Source organism: Limanda limanda, chromosome 3 (assembly GCF_963576545.1).
Source record: "Limanda limanda chromosome 3, fLimLim1.1, whole genome shotgun sequence".
In the NCBI taxonomy this organism is placed as follows: Eukaryota; Metazoa; Chordata; class Actinopteri; order Pleuronectiformes; family Pleuronectidae; genus Limanda; species Limanda limanda.
Window position 1 is genome coordinate 33,234,985 of NC_083638.1, and position 21,078 is coordinate 33,256,062.

The 21,078-nt window shown below is 39.8% G+C and overlaps 1 protein-coding gene across 1 annotated transcript; it reads left to right on the forward strand.

Moving 5' to 3' along the window:
* The first annotated feature begins 15,398 nt into the window (after positions 1-15,398).
* On the forward strand, positions 15,399-19,803 carry LOC132998625 (hatching enzyme 1.2-like). The gene is made up of 9 exons (XM_061068353.1): positions 15,399-15,454; positions 15,559-15,650; positions 16,348-16,419; positions 16,543-16,698; positions 17,560-17,680; positions 17,767-17,945; positions 18,242-18,323; positions 18,486-18,610; positions 19,723-19,803. Coding segments are annotated over exons 2-9 (810 nt in total). The 5' UTR covers positions 15,399-15,454; positions 15,559-15,577; the 3' UTR covers positions 19,725-19,803.
* The last annotated feature ends 1,275 nt before the right edge of the window (positions 19,804-21,078 follow it).

The window sequence follows — 21,078 nt, forward strand, 5'->3', positions numbered from 1 at the left end:
TAAGGTTTATCTCCACTGGCTCCCCATCCCACAAAGCATCCAGTACAAAGTCCTTCTCTTCACTCATAAAGCTCTCCATAACCAGGCTCCCCCCTACCTCACCAACCTGCTCCACCAACACACTCCATCCAGTCGGCTCCACTCCTCTGATGCTAACCTCCTGTCTCATCCACTCAGGAACAAGCATCGGACCTGGGGCGACAGAGCCTTTTCCGTAGCTTCCCCCTCCCTCTGGAACTCCCAAACACATCCGAGAATGCACTTATCTCACAATGTTCAAATCACAAATCACATTTTCAGAACTGCTTTTAATGTGTGATGTATGTTGTGTGTTCTATATTTTTAGTATGTAAATGTTTATGTTAATTTCAACCTTTGTAATGTGTCTGAGTACTGTGCTCTATAAATAAAATGTAATATTATTATAATTATTATTATGCAATGTACATAGTAGCTGTGCTCTTCTTTGGGGGACGTGGGGAATTCTTCTAACTCTCTGTCAGCCTGGCTACTGTACTAAAGAGGAACCTGGGGTTGTTCTCATTTTCTTATTTTAATGATGAATACAGCATCTTTGAAGGTTTCTTGTAAGTTATCAGACTATCTTTCCAGGAATCAATCAAGATCGGTGGAACGCAACATCCTTTCCAATATCCGTGATGTGGCTTTGTGAATTAGGCTATATGGAGCTGACCTCCTCTGATTTACTACCAATGAAAGCCCAGAAAAGTTTAGGCATACAACAATAAAATGTGTTACTTTTCAATATCATTAAAGCACATGTTGAACATTACCCATTACCTGTAAAAATATAAAGCCTTAATTTCATGTGGCGCACAACTGAACTGAGATACACAAAACATCTACAGGTACATGCTACAACATAAATTAAATTAATTTAAAATATTTCCATTCATGTTTGTTACAACAATAAGATTTGCACATTTACACAAACCCAGTGTGAATAAAAGCAGACGTTAAGAGTTGCAAAAGCTTGTTTTGTGTGTTACAACTTCTCCAAACTGCACACAGTTGCATTATGTGGTACGTATACACAGTTTTGCAAAGTCTTGCAAAAAAAGGAACAAAGGAATAAAAAAACTAGACTAAACTCAATTGCTTTGCATTTAGATTTTGCGTAAAGCCATTTGTTTGACATCATTTGAGACCGTCTTAATGAAAACACAATCTAATAAGTATGAACATCGAAAACTATTACAAGAATCTGTCTTTTCCTGCTTTACTCTGACTGACAGACTCCTCGACATGAAGACTGACGAACACTTAAAATGTACTGCAAAGAAATAAAATATGTATCTGCTGTTATCTATTGAAGTATGTGATGGCTATGTGCAATTGTAAGTAGATACCTGGAAACAAAAAAAATAGCTACTATATCACATATTTATAAAAGTAATTAATATTAAGTAAATTAGCTTACGAAACAACTATGAAATAAATATAAATGAATCGAAAGGAATGTAACGTAAATTGTATGTGAATAAAAAGTAATAAAAAAGAGTAATTATATTTAAAATAAGTCTTAAATATTTACTATATAATAGTATGTTGTGATTTGGCTCTACACTAATAAATCTGACTTGATAATACATTTTAATATCAGGATCCATGGGTATGTCATTGCCTTGTATTATAGACCACACTTCTGCAGGCAGTGCAGATCTCATGTGAGCTTGCTGCAACATATATTCATCATATTTCAAGATGAGACCAAGAAATTACTAAATAGAGACACTGTGGTTTTGTGTTGTGACATGACTATTGATGTAAGAACTAGTGAGACCTTGCCCCAGTACTGCATCATATGTTCTGTTTTCATTCAAAGGCCTACTCTTCCCTTTTTACTCAGGTGAACCAAAATACTTTTTAATGAGCATTTTTGTATGTGTTATATATATGAATATAGCATTAATGGCATTGGATTCTTAAATAGGCAAAAATATACGAGAACATCCTTCTGCAAAAATTAAGAAATCTGTGTCTGTAAATGGACTGGTTTGTTTAGCTACTACCTAAAGGGCTCTACAGTTCAAGTCATACTCACCCATTCGCACAAACATTCATACAACACTTGTATATGCAATGCTTTTAATGACAAACAAAATCATGCATGTTTCTAACCTTGTTACGTTATAGCTTTAATTCACAATCGATACGGTTTCTTTCAGTATTTTTTACCATTTGTGAGAAATTAATACATTGTCTATTTATGGAGTACATTATGGACATATATGGTGAAGCAGATTGGATTTAACTGTCATTTAAATTTTGTGTTACTACAAGAAGGTTACACTTCACCATGATCCTCATCGTGTTACTTCACTTCTGACCCCATGTGGAAGCTGTATAGAAATATGTTTATCTGTCCTCTGCTCTCTTCCAGGCTTTAGCGTCCGGAGATTTGACTAGAAATTGATGGCGCCAACTTAAAAAACCATCAGCTCTCTCTTTCTTGCTTCTCTGACCACTGACCATGTCTTGTTGTTTGATAGCTTTTTTAGTGGATTTAGCAGATCTGAGTATCCTGTTCTGTTTCTGTAAATAATTGTACATGTTGTAAATAGTTCTACAAAGCAAGTATGATCAACTCAATTTTCTTTTAGTTTTCTATTAGGTAAGTTAGTGGGGATTGATAACATATCGTTTTGATTGTGGTTTCGGCTGTGCTGACGCTGGATACTGAACATCTTTGGGAGATGAGAAAGGTAGAAGCCATTTTTTATGTTGTTCAGGTTTCTCCCCAGTCAGGTGTAACTTAGTTAGTCCCTTTACAACCATTCACTGTCTGCCTTTGCTAGCTCTAGATGTTAGCATGTTACTCTCATTCACCACATTGTTTGTTTTGTTTTACTGGCCTTAACTACGAAGCAATTTTACTGGCTCATCAGGGTAACTCTGTGACGTCACGAGTAAATTCATGGTTAACTGATGGCACGTGCACAGACATTTTGGGGGGCAGGTGCTCAAACCAAAAAAAAGGGCACCCATCTCCAAAATTATTTATGAAATTAAAAATAATAATAATAAATAAATAAAAACTTACTGATTCTCCCTCATTTGTTTTACTAGTTAATGGCCTGATACAATATAAAAGAAAGATGCTACCCTGAGCTGCTTGCTGCAGTTCCCTGTCCTTCTGCTTTTGGAGTCTGTCTTTTCTTGGCATTGTGCTGTAAATTTTGTAAATGAGATAAATCTATTTTGTGCATCAAGAGTGACTTACACTTCCCCCCATTCAACAGTACAACCTGAAGTTATTCTAAGCCTTGACGCTGAAAAGGCGTTTGACAGAATTGAATGGACCTATCTTTTCGCAGCTTTAGAAAAATTTGGAATGGGGCCAACTTTTTGTAAGTGGATCAAGGTCCTATATTCAACACCCATGGCGGCAGTCAGGACAAATGGCCTGATTTCGGAATATTTTCCGCTCCACAGAGGTACAAGACAGGCTTGCTGTCTGTCGCCTTTTCTGTTTGATATTGCGATAGAACCACTGGCGATTGCTATTAGATCAGATGACAGGATAAAAGGTATATCCAGGGGTGAAACAAACCATAAAACTTTGCTTTATGCTGATGATCTGCTTTTGCAAATATCAGACCCAACTGAGAGCATGCCCTACCTTCTCCACTGGTTGCAAAAATTCAGTAGCATATCGGGGTATAAAGTTAATTTGTCAAAATCTTTATTATTTCCACTGAATAATCTGGCAAAACAGATCACTTATGAAAATGTGCCTTTTAAAATTGAAAATGACAAATTTACTTATCTGGGAATAGAAATAGCAGGTTCAATTAAAGCTATTTTTCAGTATAACTTTAGGTCGATTTTGGACCGTACCAAAACTGATTTGGATAGGTGGTCAAATCTCCCACTCTCATTGGCAGGGCGGATAAATGTAGTGAAGATGACTGTAATGCCCAGGTTTCTTTATTTATTCCAAATGATTCCCATTTTTCTCCCAAAATCCTATTTTGCTCGGCTGGATCGCTTTATTTCTGTGTTCATATGGAATAAAAAACCTGCACGTATAAAGAAGGCAAGCCTGGAGAGAGTGAAATCTGATGGTGGTTTGGGTTTACCTAATTTTTTATTTTACTATTGGGCAGCTAATATTGTCAAGCTGACATATTGGATTACCATGTTCGCAGATAAGGAGGGTCCGGTCTGGACTGATATGGAACTGGAAGCTACACTCCCAGTTTCTCCGATTTCGGTCCTAACTGCCCCTCTCACAGTAAATATCAAAGCACCTGGACTGAACTCAAATTTGGTGGTCCAAAATTCGATTAAGATCTGGCGTCAGTTCAGAAAACATTTTAATTTGACAAATATATGTAGCTTCTCTCCAATAATGTTTAATTATCTTTTTGCACCATCTCAAATAGATCAGGCATTTGCAGTTTGGCACAGAAGGGGCTTGGTCTACTTTCAGGATCTCTTTACCGATGATGGCTTTGCATCATTTAAATTTTTATGTTAAGATCATAATCTACCAAAGTCTCATTACTTCAGATATCTTCAGGCTCGAAGTTTTGCCTCTAAATTTTTCCCGGGGTACCCATCCCCACCCTCTAAAGATTTACTGTATTCAGTGCTCAATGTTAATCCACTCAATAAAGGAGCAATATCAAAAATATATGCTTTAATTCTGGATGGCTGCCCTCATTCGTGGGACAAAATTAAGGCAGCATGGGAGGGAGAGGTTGGAGAAGTAATACCAGAAGACACCTGGAAAAATACCATACAGCGTATACACACATCTTCTTTCTGTATCAGACATGGCTTGATTCAATTTAAGGTTGTCCACAGGTTGCATTATTCTAACGATAGACTGTCTAAATTATACCCTAATGTTACACCAAACTGTCCTAGATGTCAATATTCTCCTGTTTCTTTGGGACACATGTTTTGGTCATGTCCATCTTTGTATGGCTTCTGGACCTCAGTCTTCCAATCACTCTCAGCAATATCTGGCAAAACACTGCAGCCTGACCCTTTGATAGCTATCTTTGGTGTAGTAAGGGATGAGCTAAATCTGTCCCGTCTCCATAAAAATGCAATTGCCTTTGCATCATTGCATGCCCGACGTCTGATTTTGCTGAATTGGAAGGGGAAGAATCCTCCTGCTTATGTTCATTGGATTAGAGAGGTTATGTTGGGATTGGCTTTGGAAAAAATTAGATATACAGTACACAGGTCGGAGGTTAAATACGACAGAACCTGGTCACAGTTCATGACACATATCAAGAGCTTGCCTTTTGCCTGAATCCTTGTTCTTATTTAATATGTATTTATCTTTCCCTCTTTCCTTCTCTGATTGCCGTCCTAGTCTTCTCAATGCTTATGTTCTGACTGTTGGGACTTTTTTTCTTATGTTAAAGGTCCTGGATGTTGGTGTTATGAACATAATGATCAACATAGATTGGTTTGAGTCTTTTTTTTTTTTTTTTTTTCAAATTGATTTATTTATTATTATTATTATTATTTTTTTTTTTCCTTTGGCCTGTCTCTTTTTTGTATTTGTCTATATTTGCTTTCTTCTTTTGGTGTTCTGTCTGTCAGTGTGATACGTGAGTGTTTTTGTGGATTTATTTGTTGGGATGCCATCTGGTTGGGGTGGGGGGCGGGTGCGCAACTTTTGTAAGAAATGCATAACTAATGATGTAAATGTTTTCAACATGGAAAAATGATAAATAAAGTTGTAAAAAAAAAAAAAAGAGTGACTTACATAATCTCTATCAAGCTGACAACACAGTACACATATTTTTGTTTACTGTTTTCTGACAGAGTTGAAGTATTAAGATACATTTATTTATTTACATTAATTTTGTCCCAAACACATGCACAGACATGCACAACTACACTCATGCAAGGAGGGAAATTGAACCTCTGCTTTTAACCCATCTGGTGCAGGACACACAGAGCAGTGGGCAGCCATGTACGGCGCCCGGGGAGCAGATGTTTGGGGAGGAAGGTGCCTTGCTCAGGGGCACTAGACAGGGTAGGGAGCATTATAATATACCACAATATATACCTCACATAGCTCAACTTAAGACCTACCTTTCATTTCAATAATTACTATTATTTTAAATTAAACAAACCTAGTGAACTTGTCTAATTTGTAGAACAGTAAATCTGTCTGTCTGTCTGTCTGTCTGTCTGTCTGTCTGTCTGTCTGTCTGTCTGTCTGTCTGTATCTCTCTCCCTCTTTCTTCATTAAACATGAAAAACGTCAGTAAACAGCTGGAAAGGGTTTGAAATCACGGATTTCGTGAAGTTTTTGTTAGTTTATTTTTTAGGAAAAGTCAGACCAGTTGCGACGTAATGTTTTCAGCGCTAATGTTGTGGTTAATTTATCACCAAACACCGTCAGGGGATTGGACACACAGCGTCGTACCTGTTTGTCTGATGCTGCGGGTCAGAGAGCAAGTAGGCTGCAGCCGTTTGGCCCTCAGCTGCATGAGGAGGAGGAGGAGGAGGGAGGGGCCAGCAGGGGCTTGTGAGCGCCGCGGAGCATGTCGGGGCGAAATTCTCACAAGAACTCAAATAAATGCCCCGTCAGATATCAAAACACATTGGGGGAATTGATGGCAGAGAGAGTAATTTTTATTCTTAAATATTGATGAATGAGGAAAAATTGGACTCCAGCAGAAGGGCACTTTCTCCTCCAGGGCAAAAGGGCTGGTGCTTGAGTACCACTAGGGGTCAATCTGTGCACGTGCCTGGTTAACTGGTACTATGCAAGGAGGTTAGGTTTAACCAAAGTATGCAGCCATGTCAATTTACGCTGCATTGTTTGTGGTTAGCACTGCCATTCTTACACAATCTTAAAACTTAGTTGGTATCGGAGGATTGTGAGGCTCAATCTGCAGGATAGGCTATTCAAAGATCCACTAGTCTCCTCTTTATCATGTTCTATATGAAACAAAGATTTAATCATCTTCTCCATAAAATATATAGATTCAATAATGTTCTATATGAAACAAATACATTCTTATCTGAGTGAATTCAGTTTCTTTGACAACCTCTAGGACCAGACGTCTCTAATGCCACTCATTAGAGAAATGTCCTCACTGTCAAACTGTGTCTCGCTATTATGCAACGGAACACTCAATGTGTTCCATCGATGATGCTCAACATGTGATCAATATCAGATCAATATCATTCTGATCAAAAACTCCAGCTGTTCCAGATCAAAGAGGGGTTTATGTGATGCAGGTCATCTGCAGTGTAAAAATACTCTAATATGTGTAGTAGCAGACACACATATAATGCATATTTTTTTCCTACAAGATCGGTGCCGTTCAAGTGCCAGATGAGAACAAGAATGACGTGATGTGATCATCATCAAACATTTAACAGCATCAATGTTCAGGTATTTGATTGGATCGTATTTTTACTGACACAGTGACTTTATTCTGTTCTACAATGTTTTCTTATCTTTATCTTAATATTGATTGCAACTACACATGTGATGTTTGTTTTTTGTCAAAAATTCAGTTTCCCCCAGAACTGTACATAAGACAGACATTTGACCTTCATAAATTATACCAAACTACAAAATAAAAACAAATCAGTCAGATTTACTGTCTTTATAGTTTGTGCCAGAAAAGGCAAACCAGGCATATCACCGCATGAACGTATACAAGGAGTTCTTGGCGTCAACCAGGAGCTGCAGACGGCCCTGTGGTGCCTGGTTTTCCAGACTTCCTCATCCTGGTTCAGGCATTTCCTGTGGTGTATGCCCACAATTACCTGACCAGTTCCTCCACCAGACTCTCCCCATTCCAGTGCATACATGAGTTCCAACCTCCACTCTTTCTGGCTCTGGAATAGGAGATCTAATTTCGGTCCATTTAGGCCTTTCTCCACTGCTGCTGCCAGACCTAGGCCCAATGCCCGCACATCCATATAGGCGAACTACGCAATTGCTTAGAGCGGCACTTTGGCAAGGGCGGCGAAATGTGAAGTGCTGAGGAACGTGTCAGTCATGCTATACCTGCAGCTTACTCTTTCAAGGCCTCCTGCCCCCAGCTCTCAAGAGCCAGTGGTCGATTCAATTTAACTTTATTTAACCTCATTTCAGACTTGTATGTAGGTCCAGAGATGGTCTTTGAGAAAAAAAATCCATTGAAAGGTTACTGCAGCTTGTCTAGTCAACCAAAATTATCTGGCTATGAATATAAAAGGAGGCGACTATTGAAGGAGCAAGCATTACAAAAACAGAGAGGTTCATTGTTTAAAGGAGACATATTATGCCCATTTTACCACAGTTGATATGGTTCATTGGGGTCTTAATGAAATGTCTTAAACATATTTTGGTCAAAATACCACAAGGATCATTTAAAACAGCACCCTTTTTACCCTGTCTAAAGCAGCCCCCCTTAGATTGACCTGTTTTGAGTGCTCCCCCTCACCCCTCCTCCCTCCTATCCATTACCTCTGTAGAAATATGGCTACTGGAGACGAAGATACAATCTTGCAACCATATCGTTTTGAACCAGAGTCGGGACGGCCCGCGAGCTAACGCTAGCCGGGGCTCCACCGGCCCGGTTAGCTTCCCTAGCCGGGGGGAGCCCGGCTCCCCGGCTAGCGTTGGCTCGCGAGCTACCCGGGCCGGTGGAGCCGGGCCGTGTAGCGAGACTATGACGTATTTTAGGGTCGTAATCCCATTCGACGCCATCTAGCGTATCGTTTCTGACATAGAGGAACCACAACAAATCGCGGGAGTTGTTTTTTTCCAGAGTTTTTGGGACGGTAGACATGCTAGATACCCAAATTAACGTGAAGATGCCCTACAAAAGTGGAATTTTCATAATATGTCCCCTTTAAATATATTGATCTCGTGCAGTGTTGCGCATGTACACTTCATATGTTTTGTGAATGCTGAACTGATCAAATCAGTTTACATTTGATGAACGTAAACATAAGCGGCGTTCACTGAAGATGTTCCACACACACACACAGGCATCAGGGCTCTGCCCCCACTCATTCACTCTGAGTGACTAACATAGTGAGATGAGAGGAGTGTCAAGGTGAAGCAGCAAGAAAGGGACTTTGTTGAAGATCAGATGGAGATTACATAGTTTCCCCAACAGTCCACAGCTGCTCAATGATCAGAAGGTTGGTTTGTACCATGCTTGAGTTTCCTGTGTCCTCCCTCCACACTCCTGCTGACGTGACGCACACAGTCAGGACTCAGTATTAAGGTGACCAGAGCAGTCATGATTTGACACCATTGATTAACAACTACATGATTGTAGCTTTGTCACCTAAATTATGGAACAAATGAGCTTGGATTAGTTTATTTTTGGAACTGTGAACTTATTTCAACATTTTTTTTAAAATTAATTATGAAAGTGAACTACTTCATTGTAATGTGAACCAGCACATCAATGATCCCGGGAGAGTTAGCAAGGATGATAAAGCACCTTTGGTAAGAGTAAAAACTACCACCGCAGTGCAACGAAGCGAGACAGGTGCTGGAATGGTAAGAAGTGCAGGCGCCAGTCCGTCCTAGGCCCAAACACTAGCTTCCTTGCTCTGCTTTGCCAACCGCTACTCTACCTCAGTCAACCACGGCCACATTTAAGCTTCCACCCAATAGGCTGGTCAAAACGTGTGGCTCTCCACCAGAGACCTCCCCCCTGTGGGTGGAGTGCCAATACCCTTGCATCCTTTGTGTGTACAGTTGCTTCTCAGTTATGCTCACTCAACCTGAATCCCTGGGTCGAGTCTGAACCTTTAGAGATATCTGCCCCGGAACTGAACCGTCTGATCTACTGCCTGCATTTTACTTTGCCTAAACTATAGTTGTATTGCAAACAGCTGTTTATACTGTGCTGAGGGCTGCATCTGGGACCTTCACTCAGCCTTTAGAGTTTTTGTTCTGGTTGTGAATTTAGTAGTGCTGTCAGTTAAGCGCGTTATTAACAGCGTTAACGCAAACCCATTTTAACGCCGTCAATTTTTTAAATGCAAGATTAACGCAGAGCTGCAGCTTCAGTATCTGGGTTCGCATCCAGTCTGACCTGCTCTCGCTTTTTGTTTTAATATTTCGCCAACTAAAATATATATTTTTAAGCTATTGTAGCGTCCCTGCTTACACAGGACACGGAACTTCTTCGTGGTTTAGTAACTTTTATTATCCTCTACATCAGGGGTGTCCAAACTTTTTGTCCCGAGGGCCACATACAGAAAAAAATACCAAGGACTGGGCCACTCACGCCGCCACGCCCCCCTGCCCTGGAGTGGACTGTTGACAGTCGTGTCGCTCAGGGCAGGGGGGCATGGCGTGGTGGCGTTCTGAGGGACAGCTAGCAAGTCAGCAAAGCAATTCAATCTTTGTCGACTGTTTATTACTTTTTCTGGAGGACAAATTTGTCCCTGATCATTCTGCACAGCTTCGTACAATCGTCGACCTGCAAACCGACGTCAGCCGAGATCTCCTTCCAGGAATTGCAGGTCATCTGCGTGTCCTTGTATTTAGTCAGTGACGGGTTATACAAGTGTTCATACTTTCCGATCTCTTCTGACAAGTGCGTGAGGCTTGCGTAGCTTTGTCGTATAGTTACAAAAAGCATGCACCGGCCTCTCCCCTGTCGAAGAAGCCTGGCCCCATAAACCAAAACAAAGTGCTTTAAGTAAGTGCCATTTGAGCGCTACTAAATTTTTTTTTTTTTTTATACATTATATTTTTAGACATTGATGCTGGCCAATTAAAAATGGATGGCGGGCCGCAGTTGGCCCGCGGGCCGTAGTTTGGACACCCCTGCTCTACATGAACATGTGCACTTCTCGCTCTTACTCCGTCACTCGCACACATCAGCAACCCTTCACTTCCTCATTGACCCCTGACCCCCAACAAAACCAGCCAATGAGGGCCTGACATCCCCAAACAACCCCATGTAACAATCTGTTCAGTCTGTGTCTGTTTGGATTTCACTTCCTGTTTTATTTTGGTGTCTGGGTTCTTGTGTCTTGTGTCTAGCTTTACTTCCTGTTGGTTTCCCCACACACCTGTACCTTGTTTGTCATTAAGCATTCCCTATTTATACCCTGTGTTTCCCCTCACCCTCTGCCAGATTGTCATTGTCTCCTGTGTGTGTACATGCTCTCCAGCGAATTCTTCTGTGTTTGGACTACCTGGTTTTTGGACTCTGCTTGGATTTACTACATTGGATTTCTGCCTGTTCCCTGTATGGACTTGTTACCTTTGGACTACTTAAGTAAAGTTTTATTTGTTACTTTATTTTTCTGACTCACGTGCTTTCTTTGCAACTGAGCCCCTGCCTAGTTCAGGATTGTCACACCCCATCCTATTGGTCCAAACAGTCACATGTCCCACCCCAACCCCTTCACTGACCCTCAGGATATCAGAACTCTCCTTCAACACAGTGTTTTACTGAACATACGTCAAAACCAAACATAAACATAAACCCAGTCCGTTACACTATTAGGCTGCAGCTATATGTTTTTATTTATTTCAAAATAGGCTTCTTATTTCATACATTTTCCACAAATATGGGGAGGACTCAAATAGCCCTACAAAGTTCTGTATTTAATTTATTTCAAAGTAGGCCAACACTTGCCTGTTTATTTTGTTTGTTTGTTATTTTGTTGCTTGTCTGTTTGAGTAGCTGGCTGAAAGCGAAGAAGTAGTAGGCTTACCTTTTATTGGTAACCTAACTGTTACGGTTCATTGTTTCTGAAATAAGAGGCCTGACTGCTATGTTCAACGCAAACTTGAAAAAAATAAAATATTAAGCCATGGTTTAACTGCACTATAGGCTGAGTCCTTGAGTGGTCGTCCTCCAACATGAAGGTTGGGAAGTTCGATCCCCAGTCTGACCCATCTGCATGCCGAAGTGTCCTTGGGCAAGATGCTGAACCCCGAAAGGCCCCCCATAGAATAACAAAGTGCTGTGAATAGATGCACTCTATGAATGAATGGGTGAATGTAAAACGCTTTGAGTGGTCATCAAGACTAGAAAAGCGCTATATAAATACAAAACCATTTATATAACCCTGGACCTCTTTTATCCATGTTTGCAAAGATCAACAAAGAGATGAAACTTTTTATAGGTGGATAAAGACACAGTTATACGCTCCTGATCAAAATCTTAAGACCAGTTAAAAAATTGCCTGAATTTGCATTTTGCACTGTTGGATCTTAGGAAGGTTCTAAGTAGAGCTTCAAAATGCAAAAAGAAGAAATGGGAACAAGAGACCAAAAGTTGTGAGCAGGCAATTTATTGAAAACAACAATTTAACTCAAATAGGCTGTTCATCAGCTGATCAAAAGTTTAAGACCACAGCCTTTAAAAGCCAAAATCTGTGCAAAAACTTGGATTCCATGTCATTTCCTGTCAAGTAATCACACTGTGAAGATCTCTTGATGGCAAAAGCAAAAAAGCTCACCGTCTTTGAACGTGGTAGGATTGTTGAACTGCATAAACAAGGCCTCTCACAACGTGCCATCGCTGCTGAGGTTGGACGCAGTAAGACAGTCATTTTGCATTTCTTAAAAGATCCTCGGGGTTATGGAACCAAAAAATCAAGTGGTAGACCCAAAAAAATCTCACCAGCGCTGAGCCGGAGGATCCGAATGGCTGTCCGTCAAGACACGGGACGATCCTCATCCCAAATTAAGGCCATTACTAATGCTGACTGCAGCCCAATAACCATCAGACGGCATCTGCGAAGGAAGGGCTTCAAAAACAAGAAACGTCTTCAAAGGCCACGTCTCCTTCAACGCCACAAAATTGCCCGTTTAGACTTTGCAAGGGAGCACCAAACATGGGACATTCAAAGGTGGAAGAAAGTTTTATTCTCTGATGAGAAAAAATTTAACCTTGAGGTTCCTGATGGCTTCCAACGTTACTGGCATGACAAGGAGATGCCACCTGAGATGTTTTCTACGCGGCACAGTGGAGGGGGCGCCATCATGATCTGGGGTGCTTTTTTCTTCAATGGAACAATGGAGCTCCAGGTTGTGCAGGGGCGTCAAACAGCAGCTGGCTATGTGGAGATGTTGCAGCGGGCATCCCTCATGACTGAGGGCCCTCGTCTGTGTGGTAACGACTGGGTTTTTCAGCTCGACAACGCTCCAATTCACAATGCCCGTCTGACCAAGACTTTTTTCCAGGAGAATAACATCACTCTTTTGGACCATCCTGCGTGTTCCCCTGATCTTAATCCAATTGAGAACATTTGGGGATGGATGGCAAGGGAAGTTTACAAAAATGGACTTCAGTTCCAGACAGTGGATGCCCTTCGTGAAGCCATCTTCACCACTTGGCGCAACATTCGCACTAGCCTTTTGGAAACACTTGCATCAAGCATGCCAAAACGAATTTTTGAAGTGATCAACAATAATGGTGGAGCTACTCATTACTGAGTCAGTTTTTGACACTTTAATTTCTGTTTTAGGAGGTTTTTTTTTTTTTTTTTAGCTGTGGTCTTAAACTTTTGATCAGCTGATAAACAGCCTACTTCAGTTCAATTGTTGTTTTCAATAAATTGCCTGCTCACAACTTTTGGGCTCTTGTTCCCATTTCTTCTTTTTGCATTTTGAAATTCTACTTAGAACCTTCCTAAGATTCAACAGTGCAAAATGCAAATTCATGCAATTTTTTAACTGGTCTTAAGATTTTGATCAGGAGTGTACCTTGCACCTAATGCAGATCACTTGATATGTTTTTATATTTCATCCTGATTTGCTTATACTCAATATCTTACATACATTAATTATTATATAATTTAACACTATCATATACAGCCAATCTAATGACCAAGTACTTTAAGGAGAATCTCTTGATTCATTATCAGTGAGTATTAAGAAATTGAGTGCATGTGTAGACTATCATTCAAGTTTAGCTTTGGCCTATTCTACCTGCACTTACATTAATGAATCAATCGATTTGGCAGATTGCTTGATTGATTAAAGTAGGAGTTAGAAAAGGAGAACCAAGGTGCAGAGACAATCCGATACACTTACATTTGGCTTTTTTTAAATACAACCTTATTTATAAAAGAAGAAAAGCACAACATGTAGAGTGCTATAGGCTGTGTGCTGTCAGTTATAAAAGTTCCTCTTTAAAACAGATGACACGTCCAAAGAAAAGATGTCTTCAGTTTATACAGAGGAAACATTTAATCGTCACTTACTTTCAGGAAATAACATTAAACAGATTTGATTTAAAATAATAAAATAAAATATACAGGACTCAAATGTTGAAATAATCTAATAATGTGAGGAATATACAAGGAGAAAACCTTATATTAAAGTGGAGAACATTTGAACACATGATGTTGTGAACTGTAAGTTCATTATGTTTGTTGTTTATTGTGACTCCTGACTTTTATACGGTGCTTATAAGAAATGCTATCCTCATATTTTCACTTGCATTAAAAACATCTAGCAAGCTTGATCGAATGCTTAAACTGATTAAGTGGCATATCCACAAAACCTAACCCTGTCAGTCTGTTTCTGTGTGCCACTACATGTACATATTTTAACGTGGAAAGATTAAGGTTATACCAGCATTAAACCCAACAGGATTTGGACATTTTTCTATAATTATCAGAAAACAAGATAACAATTCATCTAAACATGGAATTCAGGGTAAACTATAGCCTGTTATCAGCTAAATCCACGTTTGCTATCATTCTCAGCTTGTTGGCCTTCATTAACAGAACGGACTGCAGCTGCTGGGTAAAGAAACACAAGTAATCAAATGTAGCACTGTGGTTGATAAGCCTTTTTCTGGCCACATAAACAAACACACCTGTAAGAGCACGTCATTTTTTATTCCTGTAGATATATTGAATTTACAAAAAGTATCCAGTAAAGCATTTATAATGGAATGAGCCATTATTAAATAGCAATTCAGTTTGTCATTTTTCTTGGAACAGACGGCCTGGGATTATATAGTTCTTCTATTACGTTGTCCCTTGATAAGAGAAAATGGAAAGAAGCTGTATTTCATAAATTGCTATAATTTGGTAAAACTGAAGTGTCATACTTTATGGTTATCTTTTTGATTAAAGCACATAAATATGGATTCATCAATAAAGTATAAAATACCTGAGGTCACCAGAGAAATAAACATGCATCACACAGTGTTAAATGAGGGCAACACATGAATACTGAGAAAACATTGAGGACATCAGTGACTTTCATCCATTTCTCCACCTGTTACTATGGCAAATGCAACAAACGTCCTTTTTCCCACTGATAAAGCTTTGGGGGTATTTCTGTCTCTATATCTGTCGTTATGTAATGCGACTGATTAGCCTGCCAGATCTGCTGACTCTACAGGTTTTACTGTACTCAGATAATCCATATTTGGTCCAACCAACAAACCAGAATATCTATAAAAACCTGAAGCCAAACCACAGATACACATGTCCACATAGAGGATCACAGGTGAGCTAGGCTGCTAATGTCTTCAACAGAATCAAAGTTTGATTGTTTGGTTTTGATTCGGTTTTTCCACTCAAGAGAAACTCAATGCTTTCTTTTTCCTGTAGGTCTGCTAGGAGGTCTAACATGTCTGTTTTCAAGGTCTCAGTTCTGACTCTACTGTTTCTCTCTGCCTGCTGTTGGGCCAGCAATGAGGTAAGCCCATCCAAAGGCCCATTTTATCGCAGTATAGATGTTATTACTTGTTAAAAGCTGCATGTTTTAGACATAATTAACATTGAGTTAAACTGCTTGTGAAACTTATGTCTAACTGTCAGTCTCAACCATGATAAACTTCCTCTGTCACAGAAGAAGCCTCTCATCTGTCAGTCACAAACATTTAGTTAATTCTCTGATTTAAGGTTAAGCATTTAATCACTAATAAATGACAGCAACATATTTTTGATACAGAGTGGCTTTTTTAAACATCCCTAGACTTTTGTTAAACTACAATAACTTTATGTTCTATTATGCTAATTGGGCATCTCAAAACCTCCTTTCTTTATTACTTTTGATCAGGGCCGGGTCTAGACAGGCATGTATGAGGGGGCAGCCACAAATCTTGAGGGGGCATTGTGCTTTATTATATTGTTATTATTATAAATTGGGATTTAGTTTGAGGGGGCACAACATTTATTTGAGGGGGCCAAGCCCCCTCTTGCCCCTGCCTAGACCCGGCCCTGCTTTTGATGTAATTCCATGTTGTTTTTCTAATAACTCAACATGTTTTTTTCTTCTTTCCTATTTGCAGGCAGGTATGTACAATCAGACCTTTTGTATTGATATGCACTGAATTAGGACTGTTGTATTTTTCTGCAAAATAACATTGTGTTGCTGTTGATGATTTCACTGAGCAGAGGAGATTTCAGAGGTGGACTCAGGGGAGCTTTCCGTCTCTGAACTTCTAGAAAGAGCCAACAGCAATCTGAGTGAGTGTGAGCTGAAGATTTTCATGTAGACTGTTGATGCTTAAATTTCTTCAACTCATTATTTATTAGTGATACTTTAACAGCTTTTAAAGAAATTATGTAATGTTACATGATGTGTTTTAGTCCGCTCCAACAATGATCCCATACTGATTGGAGGAGACATTGCCATTGGCAGCGAGGCAGAGAAAAATGCTGACCCCTGCACCAGCCGAGGCTGCATGTGGGGCAAGTGGAGTGACGGGAAGGTCTACATTCCGTATTACATCACTAATCACTTCTGTGAGTATCTGATGAAAAGTAGAACCGCAGTGTCAAAAGGTTTGAGTGAGATTGACCATAGATCAAACAGTTTATTTACCAGCATCAAACATGTTTGCTGCCAATTATCAACTGTAAACTCCTGCATCACTCTCGTCCTCTGGAGTCATGACATGAATGACTTTAAAATGTCCAAAAAGCTTTCTTAAGTATACTTTTGAGTAGATCCTTGAAACAAGGGTCTGTGTTCAACAACCTTACACATATACCTTATTAGCCCAAATATGAGCACCCTGATAGTGAGATACCCAGACAAAGTTTTCTCAACATATAAGGAGGGTTGAGTTTTGAAATTCCTACACAGCCAGTACCTACTGGGTGGTGGACCGAATCATAAAGCAAATCTCCATGTCTCTTTGTGGTGCCTGAGCTAGATACTGAAATAGTTGCCCTGCTTAAAGACAACATAAACATCACAGCCCACACATGGCTCTGGCAGCCCGTAGCCTACTAAATGTAGACAGGTTAGCTTTTATTTCCAATTTGATTATGTTATGATCATTTGTTAAGAGTTTTTGCACTTATATATTGAATTACCTTTACTTTAAATAACAGTTAATATATTAAATTTCACACTCCAATTACCCCTAGCATAGCGACTTTCATTGTCAACTGCTGTTAAGACACCTGAACCGTTTCAAAAGACACTTCGTACCAGAATAAGACAAAATCCATCTTGCATTAAAGTGAAACATGAAATTGTTCCATTAGTGCAGAGCTTATATAGGCATAATACTGTACATTGCTGCCAACATGTTCCTCTGTTTTTCTGTGATGTGGGATGTTAAAACAACATAATGCTGTGTGGTACCATACTACCAGCCTCCCGAGAGAGAGCCATCATCACCCGTGGACTGGAGTCCTTCTCCTCCTTCTCCTGCATCAACTTCAGGCCCAGCAGAAGCAGCGACCGTGACTGGCTAAGCATTGAGTCCCAGAATGGGTGAGAAATTTATATAAATGAAGAGTTTGACTTGAAAGCTGTTGTCAAATTTCACTGATCTTCAACTTATGTCTCATCCTGTCCAGCTGCTATTCCTTTGTTGGACGTCGTGGTGGTAAGCAGGTGGTGTCTCTGGCCCGTAGCGGATGCCTTTACCATGGAACCGTCCAGCATGAGCTGCTCCATGCTCTGGGATTCAACCATGAACAAACCCGCTCTGACAGGGACAACCACATCAAAGTCCTGCTGCACAATGTCCAGTCTGGTAATGGAGTTATTCATTTTCCCCAATGGTGAGATAGAGAGGGAACTAAGTAAACTGCAGACTGATAAGATCAAATAAACTCAGATATAATGTACACTTCATGAATAGATAACTGGTAAGCATCACCGATGATAGACAATGCTGCCAAGTATACACTGTGGTATTGTATAATCCAGTCAAAGAAACACACAGTTTGAGATCAAAGATCAAAGAATCCTAATCATACATGAAATTGATGCTCATTGTTTAACTTCAGGTTTCTAACAAAGATAATCTTCAACCTTTTTTATTTTCAGGAATGGAGCACAACTTCAGGAAGATTGCCACCCTCAACCAGGGCACTCCCTACGATTACAACTCAGTCATGCAGTACCACAAGTGAGAACAACTGGTTGAACACCAGCCCTTTCATGTTTTATCATACATGTGTGTGTGTGTGTTCGTGTGTGTGTGTGTGTGTGTGTGTGTGTGTGTGTGTGTGTGTGTGTGTGTGTGCAGCATATGCTGTTTAACTACCTAACTGCTGCTGTCTTGTTGTAGGACTGCCTTCTCTAAGAACAACCAGCCCACCATGGTCCCAATCCCTAACTCCAATGTGTCCTTTGGCAATGCCAGGGAGATGAGCCGCAATGACATTGCCAGGCTCAACACGCTCTACAAGTGCTGTGAGTGTCCACATGCATAGTGCCAGACTCCAGTTTGTGTTGAATACTTTTCAACATGTTGCACACTCTTACTTATAAAAGTGCTAAGTGGAAACCATAAAGGGTTATGTGTCTTGTCCACAGGAGAACCCATTTTTTTCCCTGGTAGAAAATTTTTAGAAAGTTGCAACGTAGAACCCTTTCCAAGGTTTCTGCCAAATACCCATCGTAAAAGGTTATACCTAGAACCATCTGTGAAGGGTTCCACTCAGAGACCCACCCTATGTGAGGTTCTACAGATAACCTTTCTATGGTTTCATGGCTTGAGGATCCTTTTAAAATCAAGAATTTCATGTGGCACTCAAACATGGGTTTCTATGATACCCCTTTTTATTCAGAAGGTTTAATCTGGATTCCACCAAGGGGATTTTTCAAGGCCCATTTTGTGTTCATTGTATATTCTATGGATTTCCTCTGGAATCCACACCACTGGCTCAGAAATATATGATATTTTAAGGGTTTTACGTCTAACCTGCTTTTCAGAAGTATCGAAAAGTTTGGCATATTCTACAGACCAGGCTAAAATTTACTGAATCCCATTTATTTATTTTCATTCATCACTTAAACCTTTTTACAATAACCAATGTTTTGATTAAGAAAATATGTCTAAGTGATGTAACACTGGTTGTTTAGAAGGGGAGACTGATAAACTGAAAACCATATTTATTTCCTTGATAATCGATGATGTTGGATCATAAATCGAGATCGTTCCAGTCATTTTAACACTGATGTCCTGGCTTGGCGTCTCAGATATGCACTAGACTCCGCAGATCGTCCCTGTTTTCTCCAGAGGAAGTGCATGTGTGAACGCAAATGTCGGAGTGAGATGCTCCACATGTTTCTGTGGACTTTCTTCACCTGACATCCAAGTATAAAGTCAATAGAAATCCAGGTGAAATTGATTTGAGACCACAGCAGGGAATCACCCGCTGGATTCACCGCAAGCGAGTGATGTCAAGAGAGTTTGTGGTGATATGAGTTAACAACGGTGTCGGAGTGCTTTAAATTTAATCACATGATCTATGCAGCAGAAATAAAATGTCACATGCTGCCTTTGCTTTTTGTTTTTACAGGAAGCCTGCCCAGATGTTCTGTAGGCCTGTTGACACCAGCACAACATTCAATCATCACCTAATAAATGTATTGAGACTGAATCACAGCAGACTGCTTTCATTCTTTCATAGCATCCATTTAATATTGCTACAACTAAATGAGGCATATTCATTCAATCGTCTATTCTTTTATAACACCAACTGGTTACTTTTCTAGCCTGATCTCACATGAAATGTTAACATTATCATATCTCAAGTTGACAGATGAAATTCAGATGAACATATGAAAAAATGTTCCTGTAAAAAACAAATGGGTTGTCATATCAAAACCAGACTTCTTCTCACAGGAATTAAGGTTGACCAAACAAAACAGCCACATCGTCTTATGTTTATCATTTCCCCATTTCTTTTGGATGGATGGACATTCTGCTCCTTCTTGTCTTGTCTTTGGCCCTGATACTTTGCCACAATGACACATAACAGCCACCTGTGAATCCTTAACCTGACTTTACTTTTTGGACTGCCAGAGTAAATGTAAATGATCTGTATTTATTTTTTGCTTTTCTTGTATTGATGACCACTCAAAGGGCTTCAGTCTACAGGTTTTCTTTACCTATTCACACACATTCATACAGTGCATACAGCCCAAGGACATTTAAGTACAAGTATTTCTGTAGTATTTAGACTGGCCCTTTGCAGGAATTATCAGACTATCTTTCAACTGCACAAAATTGGTGCTGGTAGTCATAAATAGCACAGATGTTCAATGTTTTTGCTTGCTGACTACAGTATAGCTTTAAAGCAAAGTAAACCATGTAGTAACATTCATGGAGTCAGTTTTTGAATGTACAACACAAGTTGTTTTCCAAAAAACTGATATTATTCTGTTTTAAAATATAAATTGGCTCAATTTATAGGCACCTTAACATTCCCCAATGACACCACAAACTTTGCACAATACCAATTCTGGCTATTCCACGCTGTACGCTTAATTTTTTTTATTCTGAATGATGAATTAGTATAGGCTGTAACGCTGTAGCTTATCTCTGTACAGTACATACTTTTGTTTTTATTGACTGTTTTGTCTTTTTCTTTGTGAAGCTAAATATAGTAATTAAAAAAATATATAGATGTATACATATATAAATTGGCTTTATGGGACCTGTTCAAGAATCTCAAGCCCAAATGATCATTATATGAGACTGGGAGTGAGCGGAGAGAGTTACCTGTCACAGGGGAGAAGACTAGAGAAGGGGAGGCTATACGAGGGCTGGGTGTGTCCTCTTCAAATGCCTTTGTTGGAGACCATGCTGCCACACCAACCATGCTATATTGTTATGGCAGAACCATAAAAGAGAACCTGTCTAAAGGAAGGCC